The 20,067-nt window shown below is 52.9% G+C and overlaps 8 protein-coding genes across 8 annotated transcripts; 5 read left to right on the top strand and 3 right to left on the bottom strand.

Annotated features, from left to right (window-relative positions):
• Positions 1-2,590: 2,590 nt before the first annotated feature.
• On the top strand, positions 2,591-4,202 carry BU26DRAFT_502318 (uncharacterized protein; the record flags this gene model as incomplete). Its single annotated transcript, XM_033826628.1, has 6 exons — positions 2,591-2,604; positions 2,646-2,661; positions 2,740-2,809; positions 3,016-3,266; positions 3,360-3,516; positions 3,628-4,202. The coding sequence occupies 6 exons, from the start codon at positions 2,591-2,593 to the stop codon at positions 4,200-4,202; spliced, it is 1,083 nt and encodes a 360-aa protein (XP_033686703.1).
• A 522-nt stretch (positions 4,203-4,724) lies between these two features.
• Positions 4,725-5,569, top strand: BU26DRAFT_548519 (uncharacterized protein). The gene is made up of 2 exons (XM_033831947.1): positions 4,725-5,262; positions 5,316-5,569. The coding sequence occupies exons 1-2, from the start codon at positions 4,785-4,787 to the stop codon at positions 5,405-5,407; spliced, it is 570 nt and encodes a 189-aa protein (XP_033686702.1). The 5' UTR covers positions 4,725-4,784; the 3' UTR covers positions 5,408-5,569.
• Positions 5,570-6,680: 1,111 nt separating this feature from the next.
• BU26DRAFT_561508 (uncharacterized protein) lies at positions 6,681-8,138 on the top strand (the record flags this gene model as incomplete). Its single annotated transcript, XM_033832917.1, has 1 exon — positions 6,681-8,138. The coding sequence occupies one exon, from the start codon at positions 6,681-6,683 to the stop codon at positions 8,136-8,138; it is 1,458 nt and encodes a 485-aa protein (XP_033686701.1).
• A 367-nt stretch (positions 8,139-8,505) lies between these two features.
• Positions 8,506-10,602, bottom strand: BU26DRAFT_538683 (beta-lactamase/transpeptidase-like protein; the record flags this gene model as incomplete). Its single annotated transcript, XM_033831469.1, has 6 exons — positions 10,396-10,602; positions 9,852-10,332; positions 9,769-9,798; positions 9,504-9,715; positions 8,687-9,435; positions 8,506-8,626 (listed from the first exon to the last, which is right to left on the bottom strand). Exons 2-6 carry the CDS (start codon positions 10,213-10,215, stop codon positions 8,506-8,508), a joined length of 1,476 nt encoding a protein of 491 aa, XP_033686700.1. The 5' UTR covers positions 10,216-10,332; positions 10,396-10,602.
• A 1,458-nt stretch (positions 10,603-12,060) lies between these two features.
• On the top strand, positions 12,061-13,908 carry BU26DRAFT_538682 (glycoside hydrolase family 29 protein; the record flags this gene model as incomplete). The annotated part of the gene is made up of 1 exon (XM_033831468.1): positions 12,061-13,908. One exon carries the CDS (start codon positions 12,061-12,063, stop codon positions 13,906-13,908), a length of 1,848 nt encoding a protein of 615 aa, XP_033686699.1.
• An 87-nt stretch (positions 13,909-13,995) lies between these two features.
• Positions 13,996-15,852, bottom strand: BU26DRAFT_589935 (putative hexose carrier protein; the record flags this gene model as incomplete). The annotated part of the gene is made up of 7 exons (XM_033834746.1): positions 13,996-14,172; positions 14,226-14,325; positions 14,374-14,705; positions 14,754-15,084; positions 15,142-15,270; positions 15,321-15,697; positions 15,748-15,852. The coding sequence occupies 7 exons, from the start codon at positions 15,850-15,852 to the stop codon at positions 13,996-13,998; spliced, it is 1,551 nt and encodes a 516-aa protein (XP_033686698.1).
• A 319-nt stretch (positions 15,853-16,171) lies between these two features.
• BU26DRAFT_478966 (Microcystin LR degradation protein MlrC) lies at positions 16,172-17,739 on the top strand (the record flags this gene model as incomplete). The annotated part of the gene is made up of 1 exon (XM_033825655.1): positions 16,172-17,739. The coding sequence occupies exon 1, from the start codon at positions 16,207-16,209 to the stop codon at positions 17,737-17,739; it is 1,533 nt and encodes a 510-aa protein (XP_033686697.1). The 5' UTR covers positions 16,172-16,206.
• Positions 17,740-18,084: 345 nt separating this feature from the next.
• On the bottom strand, positions 18,085-19,780 carry BU26DRAFT_589927 (uncharacterized protein; the record flags this gene model as incomplete). Its single annotated transcript, XM_033834745.1, has 2 exons — positions 18,085-18,237; positions 18,292-19,780. The coding sequence occupies 2 exons, from the start codon at positions 19,778-19,780 to the stop codon at positions 18,167-18,169; spliced, it is 1,560 nt and encodes a 519-aa protein (XP_033686696.1). The 3' UTR covers positions 18,085-18,166.
• Between the last annotated feature and the right edge of the window lie 287 nt (positions 19,781-20,067).

Raw genomic sequence — 20,067 nt, 5'->3', positions numbered from 1 at the left:
AAGGATAGAGCAGGAAGCAGCTACAGCTATTCTTTCCGCTGGCAGTGTTTAGAGTCGTCCTCGCAGTATAGTATACGACGTTAACGCCAGAAGACGCGGCCCCAACAGGACGTACGAGCCGCGAATTAACGATCCGCGAAGAGGACTATTTGGAGCTCGTCGACGCTCTTAGAGACCCCAAATACGATCCAGCGTATAGGGAGCAGTTGTCTGAGCCTGGGAGCTTGCTGCGCAATATATCGGCGCAGGAGACTGACCTCTTCCTCTTCTTGTAGCGCGGACGTCACGAATTTTGCCGGTGTTCTCCTCGAAGCTGCAATATATCCTATCCGATACGCGGACTGAGGAGGTGGCAGCGCCCGCCTTCTTTGCGACATTATATAACAGCCCTGGAGGCGACGATAGACCCAGAATAGAGAGGCAACGTCGACAAACACGCCGCGCCTCTTCATCCACCAGGACATCCCCCATTCCATCGCTCCGCGCAAGCAATTCCATCTCACAACGATCCTGGTACCTCCCAGCCCCAGCCAGACGCCCAACTGGGCGGTTTCCTACAGCGCCCGCCCTTCATTCGGTGTGAGATCTTGGGCTGCTTTCGTCGTTGGGCTTTACTCAGTCCCTTGGGGGAAGATACACCTGCGGTTGGAGTTCAGTCCTTCCCTCCTTATATATCTTATACCCTCTTTCCTCAGTATAGATCTCAGACCCCCTTCCCTCCTTATATATTTTACACCCCCTTCTCTCCATATATATACACGCTCTCTTCCCGCCCGATGGCTGGCGGAGCGGGAGATGGCATGTCTTTGGCTTCCGCGGGTCGCTAGCAGCAGGGACATGGGCAGCTCACGTCGGATCCCTCCTTTGGTTCGCCGAAGTCGTGATGATCCACGGCGGCCCTGGTGCGACTAGCTCCGTAGAGCCGAGGACAGTGACGGTATGTATAGCTGAGGAGCAGGCTCTGGGAGGTTCACGGGTTGATGGCTGGTAGCAGGAAGTTTGCTCCGCCGCTTCGACTTCCTGCTTTATGGGCTGCACCGGCGATATCGTGAACGTGGATGTCCCGCGCTAGTCATCGAGTAGGTCGAGCTGATGCGGTGCGGGTCTGGGAGAGTGCTCTGGATTAATCACAGAGCGGATAGTGTTGTTTGGCTCGCTGAGGGCATTTTTCCCACGGCGGATATCATCGACTATTGGTTTGGAACGCAATCACCAGTCACTCCAGGAACGTAAGAGACTTGTATGACGAGCTGACATCCTTTTCCTCCCCAATTCTATATATATATACCGGCACATTCGTGCAACAATCAGCGAAGGCCCGGAGAGCAAGCATTGATAGCGTCGGCTCGAGCTGCTGCTCGTGGGCAACGCAACCTTCTCACCCCGGGTAAGGTCCCCCTAAATTCTCATCTAGAAACCTAACTAATGTGCCGAAAAGCAGGCCCGGCTTCCGCCTAGTTCATTGCACCAGTGGCCGACGCATACGTGCTCTGCGCCATGCCATGAAGCGTGGAGGAGTCTGGGGATGAATGAGCGGGAGGAATTCCGCAGGAGAAGACCTCGTCTGGCGGGAGGATTTTCCCGCCCTGCGAACTCCAGATGCTCCAGATGATCAAATCGCCTGCGCGCTTCGAGAAAAAGCAACGTCTTTCATACTGGTCACTCGCGATTTACAAATGAGGAGGAAAAGACAGCGGAAATTTGCTTCCTCGTATATGTACGCGCTCGACCTTACGGTGTACCGACGCCTCTGCTCGCTTCTCCTTCACCTCCCTCCCTATATTCCTAGGTTTCTCAGGCCTGCTGTAACGCCGAGATGTGGACTAAGGCCTTTCGAAGAAACAAGACGCCTGTACTGGGGTTACCTAGGTACCGAGCATTAATGGCCTCTCCATCTCCTCGAGCACCCGAGGCTTCTCGAGTTGGAGCGGCGGGCTGGGGCATTTAAGGGCGAGAAGGGCAAGAAGGGCAAGAAGGGCGAGGAGGGCGAGGAGGGCGAGGAGGGCGAGGAGGGCAAGGAGGGCAAGAATGGCCAGCTCTACCGTCTCCGTATGCGTCACCAAACGCTCTCTCCCCGCCCCCAATGTCTCCATCGACGTGGCTCTAGTCCCGCGACTTCCGCAAGAGCTAGAGCTGGGTTACTAGGCGAGGATTCCAACGGCAAACGATAATTTGCGCTCTCTATATACTCCTCGGCATCGGTCTTAAAATTCCTTACTGACTATACGCAACCAGACTATCTGACGCGAGACTAACGGGACAGCATACCTCCCTTCCTCAACATAAAAAGGCGCGAAAGAAGACCATCCGAGAAGACAGCCCGGAATCATTCAGAAACCACCCAACCTTGGCATCTATCCTCGCATCTCATACCTAGGTATACTACAGCTTCGCGATCCTATATATATCGGATCAGACCTTCCGAGAGCTGCGGTAAAGGTCAAAACTGTCTCCAACCTAGTCTACCTCCTATATAAGCCCCTACACCGAGCTGTCAGATGTTGTCAGGATGGGTTCCAGAACCTGCCGAGCATCTTGTATATAAGACCCTGGCGATACATAGGCGGACAGGCATTTCTCCGGCGCTACTATGCCGCCGTTATTGTATGTGATCCCATAGCACATTATCTCTAAAAAGGTCATAGTGCTAATAACATACAGGTGAGGTAGAGTCTTTGCACAGTTGGCAGCGTATTGCTAGCTAGGTTACATGCCGTTGCTGCTCTACCTCCTCTCCAGATTCAAGAGCTCTTGGATCCAGTCCTCTTTCCACTTCCTGATGTCAACGATGGCATCCTCATGGTCCGCGGTAGGTTACGCCCTCGTCATCGCGCCTGAGCCATTCTTTTCTGTCGACTCATGCCATCTCCCTGTGGTTCTGTAATACGCTCTTCTCTTCTCTTAATTTTGGCTTCTTTTAAGTCCTTTTACGCGGAGGCATAGTTAGCATAACCTCTATAGGTTGCTGACTCAAAACGAGAAAAATCAATCAGTCAGGGTGAGGTCGGGTTGCAGAGGCGCAGGGTCCGATCCATAGGCCACTCCGGATATTTATACAGCCATCCGACGACGGCTATACCTATGCTGAAACGGAGCGCAAATCCCTTCTAAACCGGCTATCACCTGAAGCAATCCACGGCCTGAAAGGGTATATAGACAACGCGAGTTTGTGGGGGAAGAGGTCGCAGATCGTTTCCACTCTGGCATTCGGAGAGGTATATATATTCAGCTCCACCGTCCCGTTCTCTGTTGGATTCCCCACTATAGTAAGTCCTTCATTCTTCATCATTGTCTCTGCGAGATGCGGCAAGTTTAACGAGGAGAAGCTGTCTTAGCTTGCAGTACGAGCTCGACATTAGTGCATACTCGATTCCAGCCGGTCGTCGCTATCCGGAACCACGTTAATCTATCCCTGCCTGAACGACTTGCACCGGCTACTCTCTACCGTCGTTCCCTACAATGAATACGGCCTCGGTTCTTGCGCGCCGTCGATCTCGCGGCTGGCATACTGGGCGCGTTGGTCTCCAGTACATATAATGCTTTGAGGTTCTACCAAAATATCGGCGACGGACGACGGACGACGCCAACTGCCCCAAAAACACTAGCGCCACTCCCTACATCCCGCAGGGGCAACGGTAACGGTAACTCACCAGCTACCAATGGAGCACCCAACCTTAAAGGGCGAACACGACACCGCTTCCTACGAGACAGCTGCTATCAACCTAGGCAAGCTCCGCCTCACTACCACCCCCGTGGCAACGCCGAAATCAAACTCGGGGAGCCCATGGAGCAATCCTTCTCCTCCATCGTCGAAGGCTCAGTGGAATATATATATACGTCATGACCATCTCGAGCCGTGCCCTGGTGTTCAAGGACACGAGTACGTAGGGCCCGCAGCTCTCATCGGCGGGCTTGTAGACGCAGCACGAACGGCGAAGTCGACGATTCAAGCTGCTATCCCGCCGAAGGTAATACCAATGTTTCCTCAAGGCCCAGCGATTCGTTTGCCAATGGCGTCTTGGATACGGAACTGCGGCGGCGAAGAACAAGGGACCACCTGCAGCCACAGAACACCACTAGAGTGGAAGAGCGGAATCAACCCAAAACGAGCAGCGGATGAGTCGAACGGGTTTGGAACGAGCCAAAATACGTGGCTGTCGCATTTTCCCCGCACGCCTGGAGTGCCGAAGACGATTCCTTGACAACAAAAGCGGTCTCAATAGTTCTCGCACCCGCACTCTATTCCTAGTGAGAAAGCCGGTCAGGCGCATCGGCCTGTGACACCAAAGAACGGGCGCCACATTCACGCCTCTTCCCTCATCAGACCTCGCGTGATGAAATATTCGCATCACCTCATCACCTCATCGAAGACGAACTCGGATCTTCACGCGCCTAGCTGAGATGCGCTGACCACATGACCAACGCTCGGAAGTCGGCCTCGCATTCAACGGCAGCTGGATGCGATCGCGCGCGATCCGAGATACCGGTTTTCGTATCATCTCGCGTAGATCCCCAGTGCCGAAAATAGATGGCCAATCGATGTACACGGCTCGTGTCGTTTAGCAAATGAGGCTCATCGGCAGAGGTGAACAATATATCGAAAGTCTTGGATGATATCGAGCTCGGGGTGTTTCCTTGGAAAGAGTTCGTACTACGTACGCTAAGTCATTGGTCCAAGGTATAAATGAGCGATGAGGCTTGCTGCTTAGCACCCATAGAGATCTAGATCATAGACACCAGAACCCTCAATATTCATACAGTTGCTCCAACACTCCTTCATCACGATGATCTTCAACTCGCTCACTCTTCTCTCCCTCATCGCCGGTGCCCAGGCTGTCGGCCGTGCCATCGTCACCAACCAGTGCGACGCCCCCATCTATCTCTGGTCTGTCGGCAGCGAGATCGGACCTCAAGTCACGCTCGGACTTGATCAGTCCTACAGCGAGCAGTTCCATCGCGATCCAAAGTCGGGTGGCATTGCCATCAAGATCACCTCCGTGGAGAACGGGCTCTTCCAGCCAAACGTCAGCCAAACGATATTCGCGTACAACCTGGATGGCCAGACGATCTGGTACGATATGAGCGATGTTTTCGGGGATGGATTCGCTGGAAGGACTATGATCGTTCAGCCCTCGGATACGTCCTGCCAGAGCATTGCGTGGGGCCAGGGTATCCCGCCGGCAGGCAGCCAGGTGAAGAGCTGCCAGGCTGAGACGGACCTGGAGCTGACCTTCTGCACTGGACATTGCTTGCCCTCGTGGAGTAAGTGGATTTATCCGCCAGTGTGATGAAGCTCGGATTGCTGACGTCTATAGGTCTTTGCGGCGATATGGCACCTGGAGATTATCGTCACTGCTGCACGCATTGCATTGGAAGCCATCACTGCGTCGCAGCGCAGGCAGGTTAAGTAGTACTTTGGGAGAAAGCTGCAAACCCTCGGAATTTATTTACTTCATCTTCCCAACGAAAATCACATTCATGCATAGGAGTGTTTGACACATTTCGAGATCAAGTTATCGTCGGTAGATCACCTTTCATCATTTCGCTTCCTAAGAGAGCAGTCCTTTTGTACTCGAGCGATTGCTTTGCAGTACCAATGATTAGGGCTTTTAATTAACCATTGTCAATGAAATTGTTACCTTAATTCACGCTTTCGAAGAGGGCCGCATTGGGTCTTTCTAACATCTAAAGATCGCAACACGCTGAAGTCTCCTACCTCGAACATCCGAAAGCTATCGATGCGATGAATAACTGAAGCCAACACGAACGCTTTCCAATATTTCAAAAGTTTACGCAAACTAATTATGCACCCTACCGGTCTCAGGCAATGTCTCATGATTTTATCAGTTGGACGTTGCAATTATTGATTGCTGTCGGATATGGTTACTACTATACGTGACCTTGGGTAGTATATATATGGACATTTCTCCCATAGTCTCATGCGTCAATACTTACCATCTGTCTAATAGTAAGGCATCTAATTCTGGCGCAATACCGAATAAATGTCGAAAACCAATCATCACTAGTTACTTTAAGATAGTGAAAGTTTTGGTTAAGATGAGTTCAATATACAGCCTTTCCAGTGTTAATGTGTCACGTGAGGTTGCAATTCACTCTTCGAAACGTCGGGCCAAGGGGCACTGTCCATATCTAGAAGAGCTTGGCAGACGCAGAATATAGCGCACTAGTAGTCCTCCGCTCGGAGGGGTGACGTCATTAGCACGTGACTCCCGAGTGAGGAGCTCTGGTCATCTTTTAGTGTTTCACGACAGCGATTTTAATTTCTTCTACGAACTCTCCGCCGAACTATCGCGCGCAGCAGCAGCAGCAGCCTATTCGGCCCGTTCGTCAAGAAATCGCGTCATCCATCTGTCGGCTTTTCGCAAGCGTAGCGGAGTCCTGTTTACGTACTGCGCCGCACCCGACAGTAGTATTGTGTCTTTCTATTGGATTGTTATTGTGTATACAGGCGCTGGGTATAGTACCTATACTATGTTGCTCGTAGAGCATGTATTGTGTGGCTGCGGACCTCTCTATATAATGTAGCTCCCCACGTAAAACCGAACTCAATAGCGCACTAGTAGAACTGCCTGCTAACCTTAAAGTCGACTACCCACACTTAGACAGCACAACTCTGCCTCGAAGTTTCCTCGATCATCGCATCCTCGACCTAACTTGCAATGACAAGCCTCTTATCGCTGCCGGACGAATTGTTCCTCGAAATTTGGAAGTATGTTGATGGTAGAGCACTGTACGCACTCTGCCTCACGTGCCGCACGCTTCGTCCGAGTGCTCAAGAAACACTATACACCGCCCCGGCTCTCTGGGAACATTATTGCATTTCCTATATCGGGGCCTTGGACATATTCATGCGCTTCACACGCACGCTCTTGGACCGACCTGATCTAGCACATCACGTTCGCTTCCTCCGCGTCGTCATCGGCAGCGATTACTACAAGATCTCCCCGCATGAGTTCCACCTAGATGCCGCTCACAAAATCATTGAAGGGCTGCCCACTGGAGGCAAGCGGAACGGTCGAGCCGCATTTTGGATGCAACTCATACACGAGGGCAATTGGCCGGCCTGGGGAGGGCTCCTCCTCTCCCTCGTGCCTCGTCTTTTAGAACTGGAGCTCGAATTGATAAGCCATCGTGGCCTGACACACGAATTAAGCATCCACGATAATAACCGATACCTGCGACATGGTGCTTCGTCCTTACTTGGTTCTCTAGATACGGTCTATTGGCCTGACGAGAACAACAAACCTCTATCTGTATTGCTGGATTTGCCGAGCATCGCAGGGCTGCGCAGTTTGACGAAATTGAAGTTCCTCGGGGTATATTTAAACGCTGACTGGCTCAAGCTCCCAAACTTAGCTAGCCTCGAGATCGGCCGCGATTGTCATTGCCCCGACCTCACCGGCATGAGGCTCAACTCGCCAACAACGTACACTCAACCAAGAATATCGTCGCTTCAACTAGATGTCCCAACCTCGTTGTTGCTCCCATACTTACGTTCCTCGTGGCCATTGCGATCTCTCGACCCTACCTTTATCACATCAGAAAACTTCGGAAATGTTCGACAACTTTCAATCTGTTTCACGAACACCGGTTGGGTCGATCCATATTACTCTGCACCAAGAGACTTCCTCCACCAAAGAAGTCAAGGGGATATGTCGGTGTTTCTCGACCGGCTGCAATCGATCTCTGGGACTCTCGAAACACTCAGGATATGGCACTACAGCGACACTGATACCTACTTCTTTCAATTCATCAAGCCTCTTATATCGTTGGCAGGCTTCACTAAGCTGAAGACACTTACCATTCCCCAGGAGTTCCTCTTAGGACCGGACTACGGCAAGCCGGACGCTTCTTGGCATCCTCTTGAACCACCGGCGCTATTGCCGAATTCCCTCGAGACGTTAACCATTCTATTCCCCACGCTCCATATTCTCGGTTGGTTGGAGAAGGGTGCGAGACTGGAGCAGCTAGGAGGGCTGAAAAATGTGGTTATTCAATGCAACAGTCAACAGGGAGATGTCTACTCAACTTTCCGTTTTGGGGACAATGGATTCGGAGAATTGGTAGAGTATCTCTACTATTGTGGCTTGAGCCTTCGACTAGGTTATGAGCCCTGAGATGAGGATCCCTCATGGTGGGACGGCGGCTACCTATGTAGGTAGATGTGCTGGATCCAGCGGTGATGCGTGTAGTGGATTTTCTCAACGACCTCCGCAACCTGGAGGACGCTGAAGTCGGAGAGTTAGTCGAGTACTTGGATTTGCTATAGCGCTATGTCAGCGGGATTGCGACCTGCGGAGGTGCTAGGGGCTTGAGACGAGAAAATTGGTTGACTGCACGTATCGGGTCGATGCGGTCGGGAAAGCCGATGTCGTCATCCGGCTATGGTGATGTAGCAATGCTCTAGGGTGTTTAACTGAGGGGCCGAGGGTGAACCGCGCAGGCTCCCCAAATATCCATTTAGATCATGGAGGCAATCTTCATCTAGCCCCTCACTCTAGAGAGGACGATGTCGTACGGCGGATAATGCAAATCAACACCATTCCCACTCTCACTCTCAACCAGAACAACTTTACTTAGTGACCAACCGCTCTGGTCCTTATAACTATTCAATCCCATGTATTAGCTTTATTTCGCACATCCTTCACGTTACGAAACCGCTTACCCATCAAAATCAAACCAGTCGCACACCTCCAGACCCGGCAGCATCATCCTCCACACCTGAGCTCGCGAGCCAAACTGCGCATTCTCACCTGCGCCTTCTGCAGGAGTAAGCGCAACTCCTGCCGGAGTGGAGAAGTACCTCGATTGATCGTCCGCGGTCCAACCCAGGCGGTCTAGACCCTCTAGCGCACTGGAGCCGTTGATGACGAGATCGCGCAAGTACAGTATCTGGTCTTGGAGCTCGGTCTTCGCGTACGTAGTTGTGTTTGTGCCATTAGTTTGTACCTCCTCTGACATCTCTCCTGCATCGCGGCCGTCCGCGTACCATCCCGCAAACCGTTCCCCCATCCGAGCGGTTAGCGCTTTAGCGAACGCTGGAATAAGCAAGGCTTGCACGGAGTCGCGTATGCTGGTCGGTGAGATGGGAATGTAGTCCGGTAACGCAGACTGCTGCGAGAGAATGACAGTGCCGTAGCCCAGGTTTGGAACGATGTCTATCCAAGCGTGCCAGCCTCCGCCGTCTCCAGACTTGCCGTAGGTGTAGTAAGTCTTGTTAGCTCCTGGGGTGCTATTGGCGGTTGGTACATCGAAGAGATCGATTTCCCATCCGGCGCCTACGAGCTGCTTTCCGTCTGGGAGTGCGAGATCGGGCTTGAGTGAGTGGCGACGCTGTGGAACGGTGATGAGGGGTGGGGGGTCGGGGCGGAGCCATATGTTGTGGAGATATTTAGTGAGATCGTTCGCCGAAGTCTGTGTTTGGATGAGGGGTCTGTGATTGACTATTCGCGGACTATGCTGAACGAAAGGGTGTAACTTACCCACATCCCGGCTACGGGGTCGTAGCCAGTTCCTACCAAGAGATCCGCCCAGTTTTCACCACCGGGTACACCGACATCAGGTATCAGATCCTGTGGTACGGGCCCGAAGAAGCTATGCGTCATGTTAAGCGGAGCCAAGACCTCTTTCATGGTAAGCTGACTCCAGATCAAGTCAGAGCCCGTGAGGTTATTGTAATAGTTCACGACTGCACCTAGAGAGTGCGTAAGTTCGTAGGCCCGATATGGATCAAGGAGGAGCGCTCACTTCCCAGGATCGATAAGCCGGCGTTTGAATCTTTAGTAAGTTAGTCTCTCTCAGTATCTTCAAGTGTAGTGTGTTCTACGTACACGCTGCTCTTTGGCCAGGTGCGAACATGAGATTCGTTTTCCGAACGACTTCAATAACCCCCTCAGGCGTAGCTCCGGCCCAATCAGCACCAATCGTCTCAGCATCGGCTTTCCCCAACCCCGTGACCATATTGAAGTCCGTGCTATATCCTTCTCTCGGGATTCCGGCACTGTGGCTTGCGAGCATGCGTAGAGTAATATCCCGTCCGCCATCCTCCCAGTCTTCCGCAGGCAGTCCAAACTGCGGGAGAGCGAGTCGGACCGGCGTATCCAACGTCAATCCTGGAAGCAAACTCGGATGCAACTTGCTGAGGTTCTCCACGAGCAGTGCTGAAAATACCGCGAAGCTCTTCGAGACGGACATCACGCGGAATATTGAATCGCTTGTCACGGCATTCTCGGCACTGCTCAGAAAAGTCTCGTTGTTCTTGAGGGTGCCATTGTTGAATGCGAAGACTTTCTCGGGTGTAGAGGCGTGCACCTAGCGACGAATGGTAAACCGTGTGTCCCAAGCCGTTCTTGAGACCTGGCGATGGGAACGTACGATTGCGAAGCTCAGTCCATCGCGAGTGGTACTAATGAATAGTTCGCTCAAGCTCTGCTCAATTGTTTCGAGCGCTGAAGTGACTGCTGGGTGTTGCAGCACTGCCGGATCGGCGAGCAACTTCTGCGGGACGTCCGGCACACACACGGACGCAACGAAAGGCACGACCACGGCGACGATCAAAACGAGAAGGTAAGCGAGGAGAGCCATCGCAAGCGACGTGCTGCCGTTGCAAATTGAGGAGCCATCGACGAGGATATCTATAGTAGTACCTGTACACCGCCTATGCAGGTCCAAGACCGAGTGAAGGCTTATCTTGCAAGATAAAGCAGCTACATGGTTATTGAGAGCGTTGCAGTTGGTGCTCGTTAGCTGATGATCTTAGTGACACCTGCCTATTCTCGTTAGCCTCAGAAAGCATTACGAGCCCTAAAGTGACAGGGGCGCTAAGCGGCGTGAAGCCCTTGTTTGTGTTCGTACATTATGTATTCAGCAGACATCCGCGCGGAATATTGAAGACAGTACGCATCATAGATGATGAAGGCCAGACCAGGGCTGTCGGACTACGCGCCCAAAATGCATGCGTGGTCGGCCGGTGGGGACCAACGCTGCGCAGTTCTGAGCACAGCGTACGCATATGACATCACGGCTCCGTATATCTCCGCGATGCATATAACCAGCCATTAGCTCTGCCCAACGGTAAAACAATCGCAGCTAAGAACAGCTTCGCAGAGACAAGTACTGTTTACTGTCATCGCACCGCGTACGGCTTTAGTTAGTTGTCTCGGTACAGAAGACTCCGGGCTCTCCCACAAACAACCCCGCACCCCGCACATGCAGGAACATCCGATATCACCTCCCGTCATCAACACGCTCTGCAAGATCGCCGATACCGCCGCTGCGAACTTCCCTCCGGAAATTGTAAGAACAATTGCAGTACCCATAGTTATTCCACCGAACGTCGCCGCGAGATCCGAATGGTGCTATTATTTCCCCGTGGAGATCGTCCACCGACAGCCACCCTGGCCTGGCTGAATTGCATGACGATATGAGCTTATATATATCCAAGGGCTCCCTTCCTTACGATAAGTTTTCCGAACCTGGCTTTCGGAAGCACCGCGCATGCCAACGGAAAGAATGAAGGGCGTTTCACTATCGGCGCTCGGGTTCGCCACTCTGGCCGCCGGATTCGAACTCGTTGTCGATCCGAAGATGGTCCAAGACAGCATCACCACCGGCTCATCGTTGCCCATAAACATCTCGTCGCTCAGGAATAGCAAGGCCTTTGGAATGACGCCCGGAGAAGCGGACTTCGACGGCAACCATTTTGGCTACCCGGCGCAGTTTGTTCCCGCGGAAAACTTCACGTATGGCGGGGTCAACTTCACCTTTCCTCAGTACACTCCAGGCAGTGACGGGAAGGATAATGTCATTGCTCAGGGCCAGCAACTCGATATCCCACGCGGCCGGTACATTGGCGTGCATGTGCTCGCAGCGGCCGACACGGGCATCGCGACAGGCTTCTTCAACGCGAGCTACGCCGACGGCAGCTCTTCATCCATCCCTGTGCTTGTCGACCCGTTCTGGGACTGGCCATACCCCTACGGCGGTAGCATTGTGTTTCCCTACCTGCTGACGAATAAGAGCATCGACTATAACCAGACAATGATCTTCCAGAGCACTACCTGGTTGGATGCAACAAAGGAGCTCACGAGCCTGCGGCTACCTAATGTTACAGCAGGCTCGGGGACAGGGGTTGGCGGGGATGAGCAAGAGACGACGCTGCATGTCTTCGCGGTGTCGCTAATTCAAGCGAAGGGCGAGGGGCTAGCACTAGATGTGCAGTTTGCACGGTCTACAAATACGTGGTTCGAAGGCACGAACAAGACACAGATTTACGAGGCGACCATCAACAACGTGGGCACCGAGTGGGTTCTGGCCGATCACAGCGTGCAGGTTGCGGTGGAATCCGACGGAGTCAAGACGGTGAAACCAGGTGCTATCAAACGCCTGCGTCCGGGAGATCAGTCAAGGGTTCAAATTGGCGTCGTTAACAATGACGGCGTAGCAGAGGGCACCAACGGCCCAGCCACCATCAAGATCTCGGGCCAAGGAGTTCAGACAAACTACACTTTCAACGCAACCTACGGCATCTCCGCCTACGAACCCACCTTCGAGAGCATCTACCTCCACGAGTCCCCACCATGGTACAGCAACGGAAAGTACGGCATCTTCATCCATTGGGGCGTCTACAGCGTCCCCGGGTGGGGAAATGTGTCACCAAACGAGGGCTACGCGGAGTGGTACTGGTGGGACCTCAACGGCGGCCCCAACACGTCCACCGACACATATCATTACCATCTCAAGACATATGGCCCAGACGTCGTGTACGACGACTTCATCGCGAACTTCACCGCATCCGCGTTCGACCCAAAGGAGTGGGTCGATCTCTTCGCCGCCGCGGGCGCCAACTACTTCGTCCAAGTCTCCAAGCACCACGACGGCTACGCGCTCTTCGACCTCCCCACAAACGTCACCAAGCGCACCAGCGTGGCGCAGTTCCCCCACCGCAACCTCCTCCAAGAACTTTTCGACGCCGCAGCCAAATACCAGCCCCACTTGCACAAAGCAACGTACTTCTCCCTCCCGGAATGGTTCAGCCCCGCCTACGCAAGCCTCGGCTTCGGCTCCTGGCCCGGCGGCAACGCCACGAATCCATTCACCAATGAGACGCTGCCGTACACGGGCTTCGTGCCAGTGGGCGACTACGTCACGGATGTAATACTCCCTGAGATGCGCACGCTGGCGGACATGGGGACTGAGATTATGTGGTGCGATATCGGGGGCCCGAATCTGACTGCGCTCTTCGCGTCTGAGTACTTCAATGACATGGCGGCGCAGGGGAAGCAAGTGCTTACCAATAATCGATGCGGGACGCCCGGTGATTTCGATACGCCTGAATACGCGCGGTACGATGCTGTGCAGGCGCGTAAGTGGGAGAGCAATCTGGGCTTAGATCCCTTCAGCTACGGGTACAATAGAGCTACGCCGGACGATGCGTATCTCACACCGCAGGGTATTGTGACGAGTCTAGTCGATATCGTGAGCAAGAACGGGAACTTCCTGCTAGATGTGGGCCCCACGGCTAATGGGACAATCATCGAGATAGAGCAGAGGAATTTGAGAGAGGCGGGGAAGTGGATTAAGAGCCATGCGGAGGCTATCTTCAACACGACGTATTGGTATGTCACTCCTGAGGAGGGGCAAGCGGTTCGGTTCACGCAAACGCCAGATGCATTTTATATCTCGACGCTCTATGCACCGAACAGCACGCTAGTGCTTAGCTCACCGGTGCCATACGTGGAGGGAGACCAAGTGACGGTTGTAGGCGGGAACATGTCTGGGGCGGTGGTGCCGAGCCGGCTCACCGAAGATAGGAGTCTAGAGCTGACGATCAGTGAGGCGGTTAAGAGCGCGGATCAGTACGCTTGGGTCTTCAAGATCTCGTATTAGAAGTCATGGTCGCATGGGATGCGCACCTGGACAACTAAGTTGCGTTGCGAATAATTCCACTGCGCTAGAGATGATTCTTGCCCGCTACTATTCGGTCTTGACAGCGGTCTCCTTGTTTACTTCTTGCTCTAGCTCCTCTAGATTGACGGTTGCTTCTCCCTTTCGGACAGCCTCGACATCTGGTACTGAAGAGTGCTTTTCGCCTTCAAATATCGCGTCAATCTCCTCGAGGGTGCGACCTTTAGTCTCGACCCAGTAGACCGCCTATTGGTTGACACCGTCAGTGAATGCGCCAGTAAGGTGGTTAGAGTACCTACAATGAGCACGATGATGACGATATCCCAGGATCCGTTTATCATGTACATCTTCCACCCGATGTTTGCGAGTCCGATGGGCATAACGAAGACAAGGACGCAGCTGCCGCAGCGTTAGGCGTTACGAGTAATCAGCAATTGGTTTACTTACGCAAGTGCATTCAGCATGAACGAGGAAAATGCCAATCCATTCGCACGAATGGAATAGTTCATGACTTCGGGGGGATACAAGTACAGCAAAGGCGTCCAAGCGATGGAGTAGAATCCCTGGAACAAGAACATGACAGCGACGTCGCCGTAGATCAAGCTCTTGGAAGCGCCATCGGGGTCGTCGGCGTATATCTTTGAAAGACCGCCGATTATGAATAGGCATATGACCAGCAAAACTTCGGAAAGCAGAGCGGTGGATTTGCGGCCCCATTTCGCTGCAAGATGGGTTCCTGCGAGAGCACATCCGAGGCACCATACATTTAACACGACATTCTTTTCTGCATTAGCGAGCTCGACAGAACGCACGAGAAGGGCACTTACGGCCTTCAGTTGATCGTTGGAATCCGTAATTCCCGCCGTATCGAGTTCGTTTCCAAGATAATACGAAGCGATGATATTCCCAGCGACGCAGGAGAAAGGACCAGCAGACATGCCAACCAGAAGACGCTTCCGCGCGACTGGTGTTTTGAATATCTCTTTCGGGCTCATGGTTCGGCCTTCTTTCTTCTCCCATTCGAGGGTGTCAACAATTTCTTTGTAGACTGTGAGGACGATGGGGTTCGAAATATCGCCGTTGGCGTTCGTCTGCGCGACGACGAGTCGGGCTTCTTCGTAGTGGCCTTCGTGTACCAGCCAGCGTGGGGACTCCGGCCTGACCACATTAGTGAGTTGCGTTGATATGAAAGCGAAAGCGGAGGATGGGTCTTACACGAATGGCAGAATAATGATGCACAATATGGAGAAGACAGCCTGGAAGAGCGAAGGTGCTCGCCATGCCCAGGTGGACTGCCACTGCCCTGTGCCTAAAGTAATCCCAGCGGCAATCAATGCGCCGACACTGCACTTTATCAGTTTCAAAAATGGCCTTCTTTGGCACGCATAACCTACTAATAAAAATCATTCAACAACCCAACGCCCCAAGCTCGCCATCTACTGGGAAAGGTCTCTGAAAGATAGACGCCTGCCGCGATCCCCGAAATCTGTGAGCCAAATCCGAGAATAATGCGCGCAACGACAAACATGGCGATATTCTGCGCAGCGGCCTGAAGAATGATCCCAATGATCGTGATCGCAGAGCCCCAAAGGATAGCCGGTCGTCTTCCAATGCGGTCCGCGATGACGCCGGAGAATATAGGACCAAAGAAGCCGCCAATGAAGACCGACCCGGTGTTGAGACCGGTTGTGGCGGCATTCAAGCGGAAGTAGTCAGTGTAAGATGGTAGAATATTGAGGCCATTGAGCATCGAGCCATCATAGCCTCCAGTCTGGATTGTTTCAGCATGCGCAGACGCAGTGAGCGTAGCGTGACGCTTACGGTTGACTGGACTACCGAACATCCCACAAGCAGCACGGCGAGCGTTGTGGTGGACTGCGGCACCCAGGCGGGCAACCACGTTCCCGTAGGCGACTTCTGCAGCATTGCAATCGCAATGGACGAGCCGTGATGTATGGATAGGTGGCGTAAACAAGAAAAGCCCGCCCGCTGGGCGAAGCTTATTATAGCTTCGCGCGCGGGCGAGAGTGGGGTGCTCATCAGGATTCAGACGGGGCATACTATATCGCTGTATATCAGTTTCGCACCTGCCTTAATTGACTTGATGTTGATAAGGGTCCAGGATCCATGGAAGTGGGTTGCATTTACCCCGCTCTTATCCCACGTGCTTCTGGACTAGGATCACTGAAACGTGGCGACCCTTCTGTGTAATCCACAACCCTCATTCAACCTGTGATACTCTTCCCCAAGGCATGCTCAACGAGCAAGATCTTCTTCCGAATGTCGCGCTTGCCGATTATTGCTATCGCCGGGCTCGCGTGTGAGAACTCGACGTTCACTCCTTCACGCACCCGCGCTGCCGCTTTCCGTCCCAAACGAGGAGAAGAGATCATCCGGCACTATGACTTCTTGCAAACTGACACAGCTCTGGGAAGGGCCGCGATCTGGAAAGGTGCTCTGATCGGCTACGCGCTTCCGGGTGGAATTGTGGAAAGAGCGTCGTTCGAAGAGCTCGCCGGCGAGATTATCTCGCGCTTAACTGATATCTGTCAATCGTTGGATGAGCCACTAGACGGATTCTGGTTCGATATTCACGGCGCCCTATATGTCGATGGGTTTGAAGACGCCGAATTTGAACTACTTCGTCGTATTCGAACCGTTATCGGCCATACGACTATCGTCTCCGCGTCTATGGACCTCCACGGCAACGTTTCGCACGAGCTCGCGCATGAAACTGACCTTATTACTTGCTATCGTACTGCCCCTCATGTAGATGTGCGAGAGACGAAAGAACGCGCGTGTCGCAACCTCATCCAAGTACTGGACACGCATAACAGGGGAGGCTCTCTCCCGCTAAAAGCTTGGATTCCGATCCCAATCCTGCTCCCCGGAGAGCAGACCTCGACGCGCGATGAGCCTGCAAAGCGTATCTATGCCGCCGTTTCTGAGGTGGAGAAAAGAAAGAGAATTCTTGATGCTGCTATATGGGTGGGCTACGCATGGGCAGACGAGCCGCGAAATCGCGCTGCAGTCGTCGTCACAGGATCGGAAAGGGATGCAGTTGCCATCGGAGCGGAGGAGCTCGCACAGATTTTTTGGACTTCGCGTGAGGACTTCAAATTCGTCGCGCCGACCGGTTCCTTTTCAGAATGTCTCAACATCGCTCTCGCGTCGACGGATCGACCGTACTTCATCTCGGACTCCGGCGATAATCCCACCGCCGGAGGTTCCGGGGACGTTACTTGGGGCCTCACTCAACTTCTTGCGCGCCCCGAGTTCAAGGATTCATCTGGTCCAACCGTAATCTACGCAAGCATTCCAGGTCCCGCGGCGGTCGAAGCAGCTGCAAAAGCAGGCATCGGAGCGACATTGACAGTGACTGCCGGAGCCGAGGTCGATAACCTCCATGCCGGTCCCATTACCATGACAGGTCGCGTCCACTCCATCAAGCATGGAGACCCACATGCGTGCGTCGAGGTCGTGCTGCAGGTAGGCAGTGTCTTCGTCATTGTGACCAAGCTGCGGAAACCGTACCACAAGGAGCGCGACTTTGCCGAACTCAACCTGAACCCTCGATCTGCGGACATTGTAATCGTCAAGATTGGATATCTCGAACCAGAGCTGTATGACATGGCGAAAGACTGGATGCTTGCTTTGACCCCCGGAGGCGTGGATCAGGATCTCAAGAGACTGGGCCATCATCGCATTCAGAGACCTATGTTCCCATTCGATACGGTTTTCAACACCGAGCCAGACCTTAGAGCACGGTTCATTCCATCTTCTAGAGATCCGCTCGACGCGCACGATAAATGACAGATTATCGCTAAGTGGAGGAAATCCCAAACTACGCCTCGACACAAACAATCCCGGGAAACCTACCCATAAAGTAGGATATGGGAAATCCCATTGCCCCATTAAAATCACCAATCTTATACACGTACTACTTAGACATTTATCTATTAAGCTCTACTACAAAGGCGGTCACAACGAAACAGTTGAAGTTGCCTAGGACGCCGAATACATCCGCGCATGGTTTATCACGTTTCCATATAATCGTAGAATATGGCCAGAAACTTTGCTTTGTTCTTGGAACTTTGAAGGAGGAATAAAGTTCCCCTAACCACTGAAGGCCTTGTGGTTGGTAGAAACGAGTTGAAAGTAGGTCTTTGGGTTTTATACCCGAGGTCATACCTTGCTCTGCGCAGACTCCTTTACCCCGTGCGAAGAAAGATCCACTCGCCTACCATATCACATAGTGTCCCCATTTCGACACATCCGGATCACCGCCGAATCTTGGCGCGAAGACTGAACCTAGCGACGAAGGTTAGCAGTCTCCAAACTCGGACTGATCTGCTGTTCACTTACCTCGATACGGATCGCCGAGCGATTGGAACCACTCCAACATCTTAGTCATCTGGACATCATAGTCATCCCAGTCGCACTGCCAGTCTCCATTTAGGTACCTCAGCTCGATTGAAATACCAGCTCTTCGAAATCCGTTAAAGACCGGATGAGGATATGAGTGGTAGGCGAACTCCACGTAGCTGTCCCCTCTATCACTCCGGCAGTGCAGAACGATGCGCTTTAGGCGCGGGAGTCGATCGCGGTGCCAAAGGAAGTTGTAAAGCCAAGACAATATTCTAAGTACTGGGCAGTGAATTTCGAGAACCTCGAGGGACTCAGGAAGGACGTCCTCCATGGGGGGATGGCCTAGCAAGCCGGAAGGGTCTTCAGGGCCGAGAAGCGCTTCATATGGTGCCTTCAGGACCTTGAGACTCCAGAATGGGGTAAAGGGGCCACCGGGTAACGCATAGCTTAGGAAATCGTACCTGGCTTGGTCATCGTCAAGTCCGAGATCGATCACCTTGAGTGTGCTTGCAGCGCATTTGAGCCCCTCGAGAAGAACGGAGAAGCTTCCTTGCCGTTGCTCATTTACCATCTCAAAACCCTCCAAACCCTCTTCATCTATGTTGTCTGGAACATCTCGAATGGGAATCTTCACTGTCTGTAAAAATGGTAAATGCTGCAGGAAGGGCGCACAAGTCTTATACCTCTCTGAGCCGCGGATAAGTACGGAGGAGAAACAGGGGAGCGTCAAAGACTTGATAGATGCCGAGACCTCGAGTGGCGATTGATCCGGCAAGATCCGGCAAGATCGGTTCAGCGTGAGGTGCTCTAAAGAGGGGAGTTTAGCAAGTACCCAATGGAATTGAAGGCCCTCGAAATTGAGCGATTTAACGTGGCCTAGAGCATTCATAAGGATAGAGTTAGAGGCTTCGGGATCAAACTCTTTGCCAAACAGCTCCTGAAAGCTATCGTGCACATAATTGTACGGAGGGTAGCCCCGATTACCATATCGCAAGGCAATGGATAGAGTCTCCACAGCGGGCATGGACAGGAGTAGCGAACCTGCCACAAACGGGACTCTTATTCTGACCGTAGTATTCGCGCTGATCGTGCGCGCATACGGGAGGATTCCTGAAGCCGTGACAGGAACTTCGACATGGAACGAGTCAATAACGATGTCCAAAGTTTTAACGATGCTTCCAAGTCGAGGAGACTCGGATAGGGTGCGATTAAGGTGAAAGATTGATATCCTCTCCCGTTTATCGGTCCAACCTCCGTATTTCGGAATAAATATCTCTCGGTACAGACAGTCTTCGGCAATCTTGCACAAGCAAGAGCATGTCAGTGTAAGCTGGTAGAGACTGTCTCGGCAGAGATATTCTGCAATCTGCAAAAGCAGTTCAGAAGGGAGCCTCAATAGAGAGTCGCACGGATATAGCATCGGATGACTCCAATCCGAAGAAACGAGGTCGAGGTCGGTCGGCAGCCAGGAAGGTACGGTATCCATGTCGTTTGGGTTGAGTTGCGCTCTCTAGCTACGGGCGACTAGAGTATAGCTCTCCTAAAGCCTTTGGGGCCCTTATAGGCGGAGTAGCTCTCGACGTCGGGCGGGGGCACATGCCCCTCGTTCTCGCAGCCGGTCCTTGGCGCCTCCATTCACTGCATTTTTCCTTGCGAGCGGCTAGTAAACTGGATGATGAATGTAACTCACAATTGCTCTAAGACTTAGTTTTATCAACGTGAATTGCTGGACCTCAGTGCAAGGAAAGGGTGAGCATGTGAGCCTTTTCGACC

The sequence above is a fragment of the Trematosphaeria pertusa genome (assembly GCF_010094035.1).
Source record: "Trematosphaeria pertusa strain CBS 122368 unplaced genomic scaffold BU26scaffold_4, whole genome shotgun sequence".
NCBI classification, from domain to species: domain Eukaryota; kingdom Fungi; phylum Ascomycota; class Dothideomycetes; order Pleosporales; family Trematosphaeriaceae; genus Trematosphaeria; species Trematosphaeria pertusa.
Note: the sequence above shows the minus strand (reverse complement) of the source record. Positions and strands in the feature narration are given on the sequence as shown.

Excerpts from the sequence above, each read along its gene's own strand:
- BU26DRAFT_548519 (XM_033831947.1), top strand. The coding sequence starts at position 4,785 with ATGATCTTCAACTCGCTCACTCTTCTCTCCCTCATCGCCGGTGCCCAG. Across the intron at positions 5,263-5,315 it reads ACATTGCTTGCCCTCGTGGA|GTCTTTGCGGCGATATGGCA; the intron begins GTAAGTGGATTT and ends TGACGTCTATAG.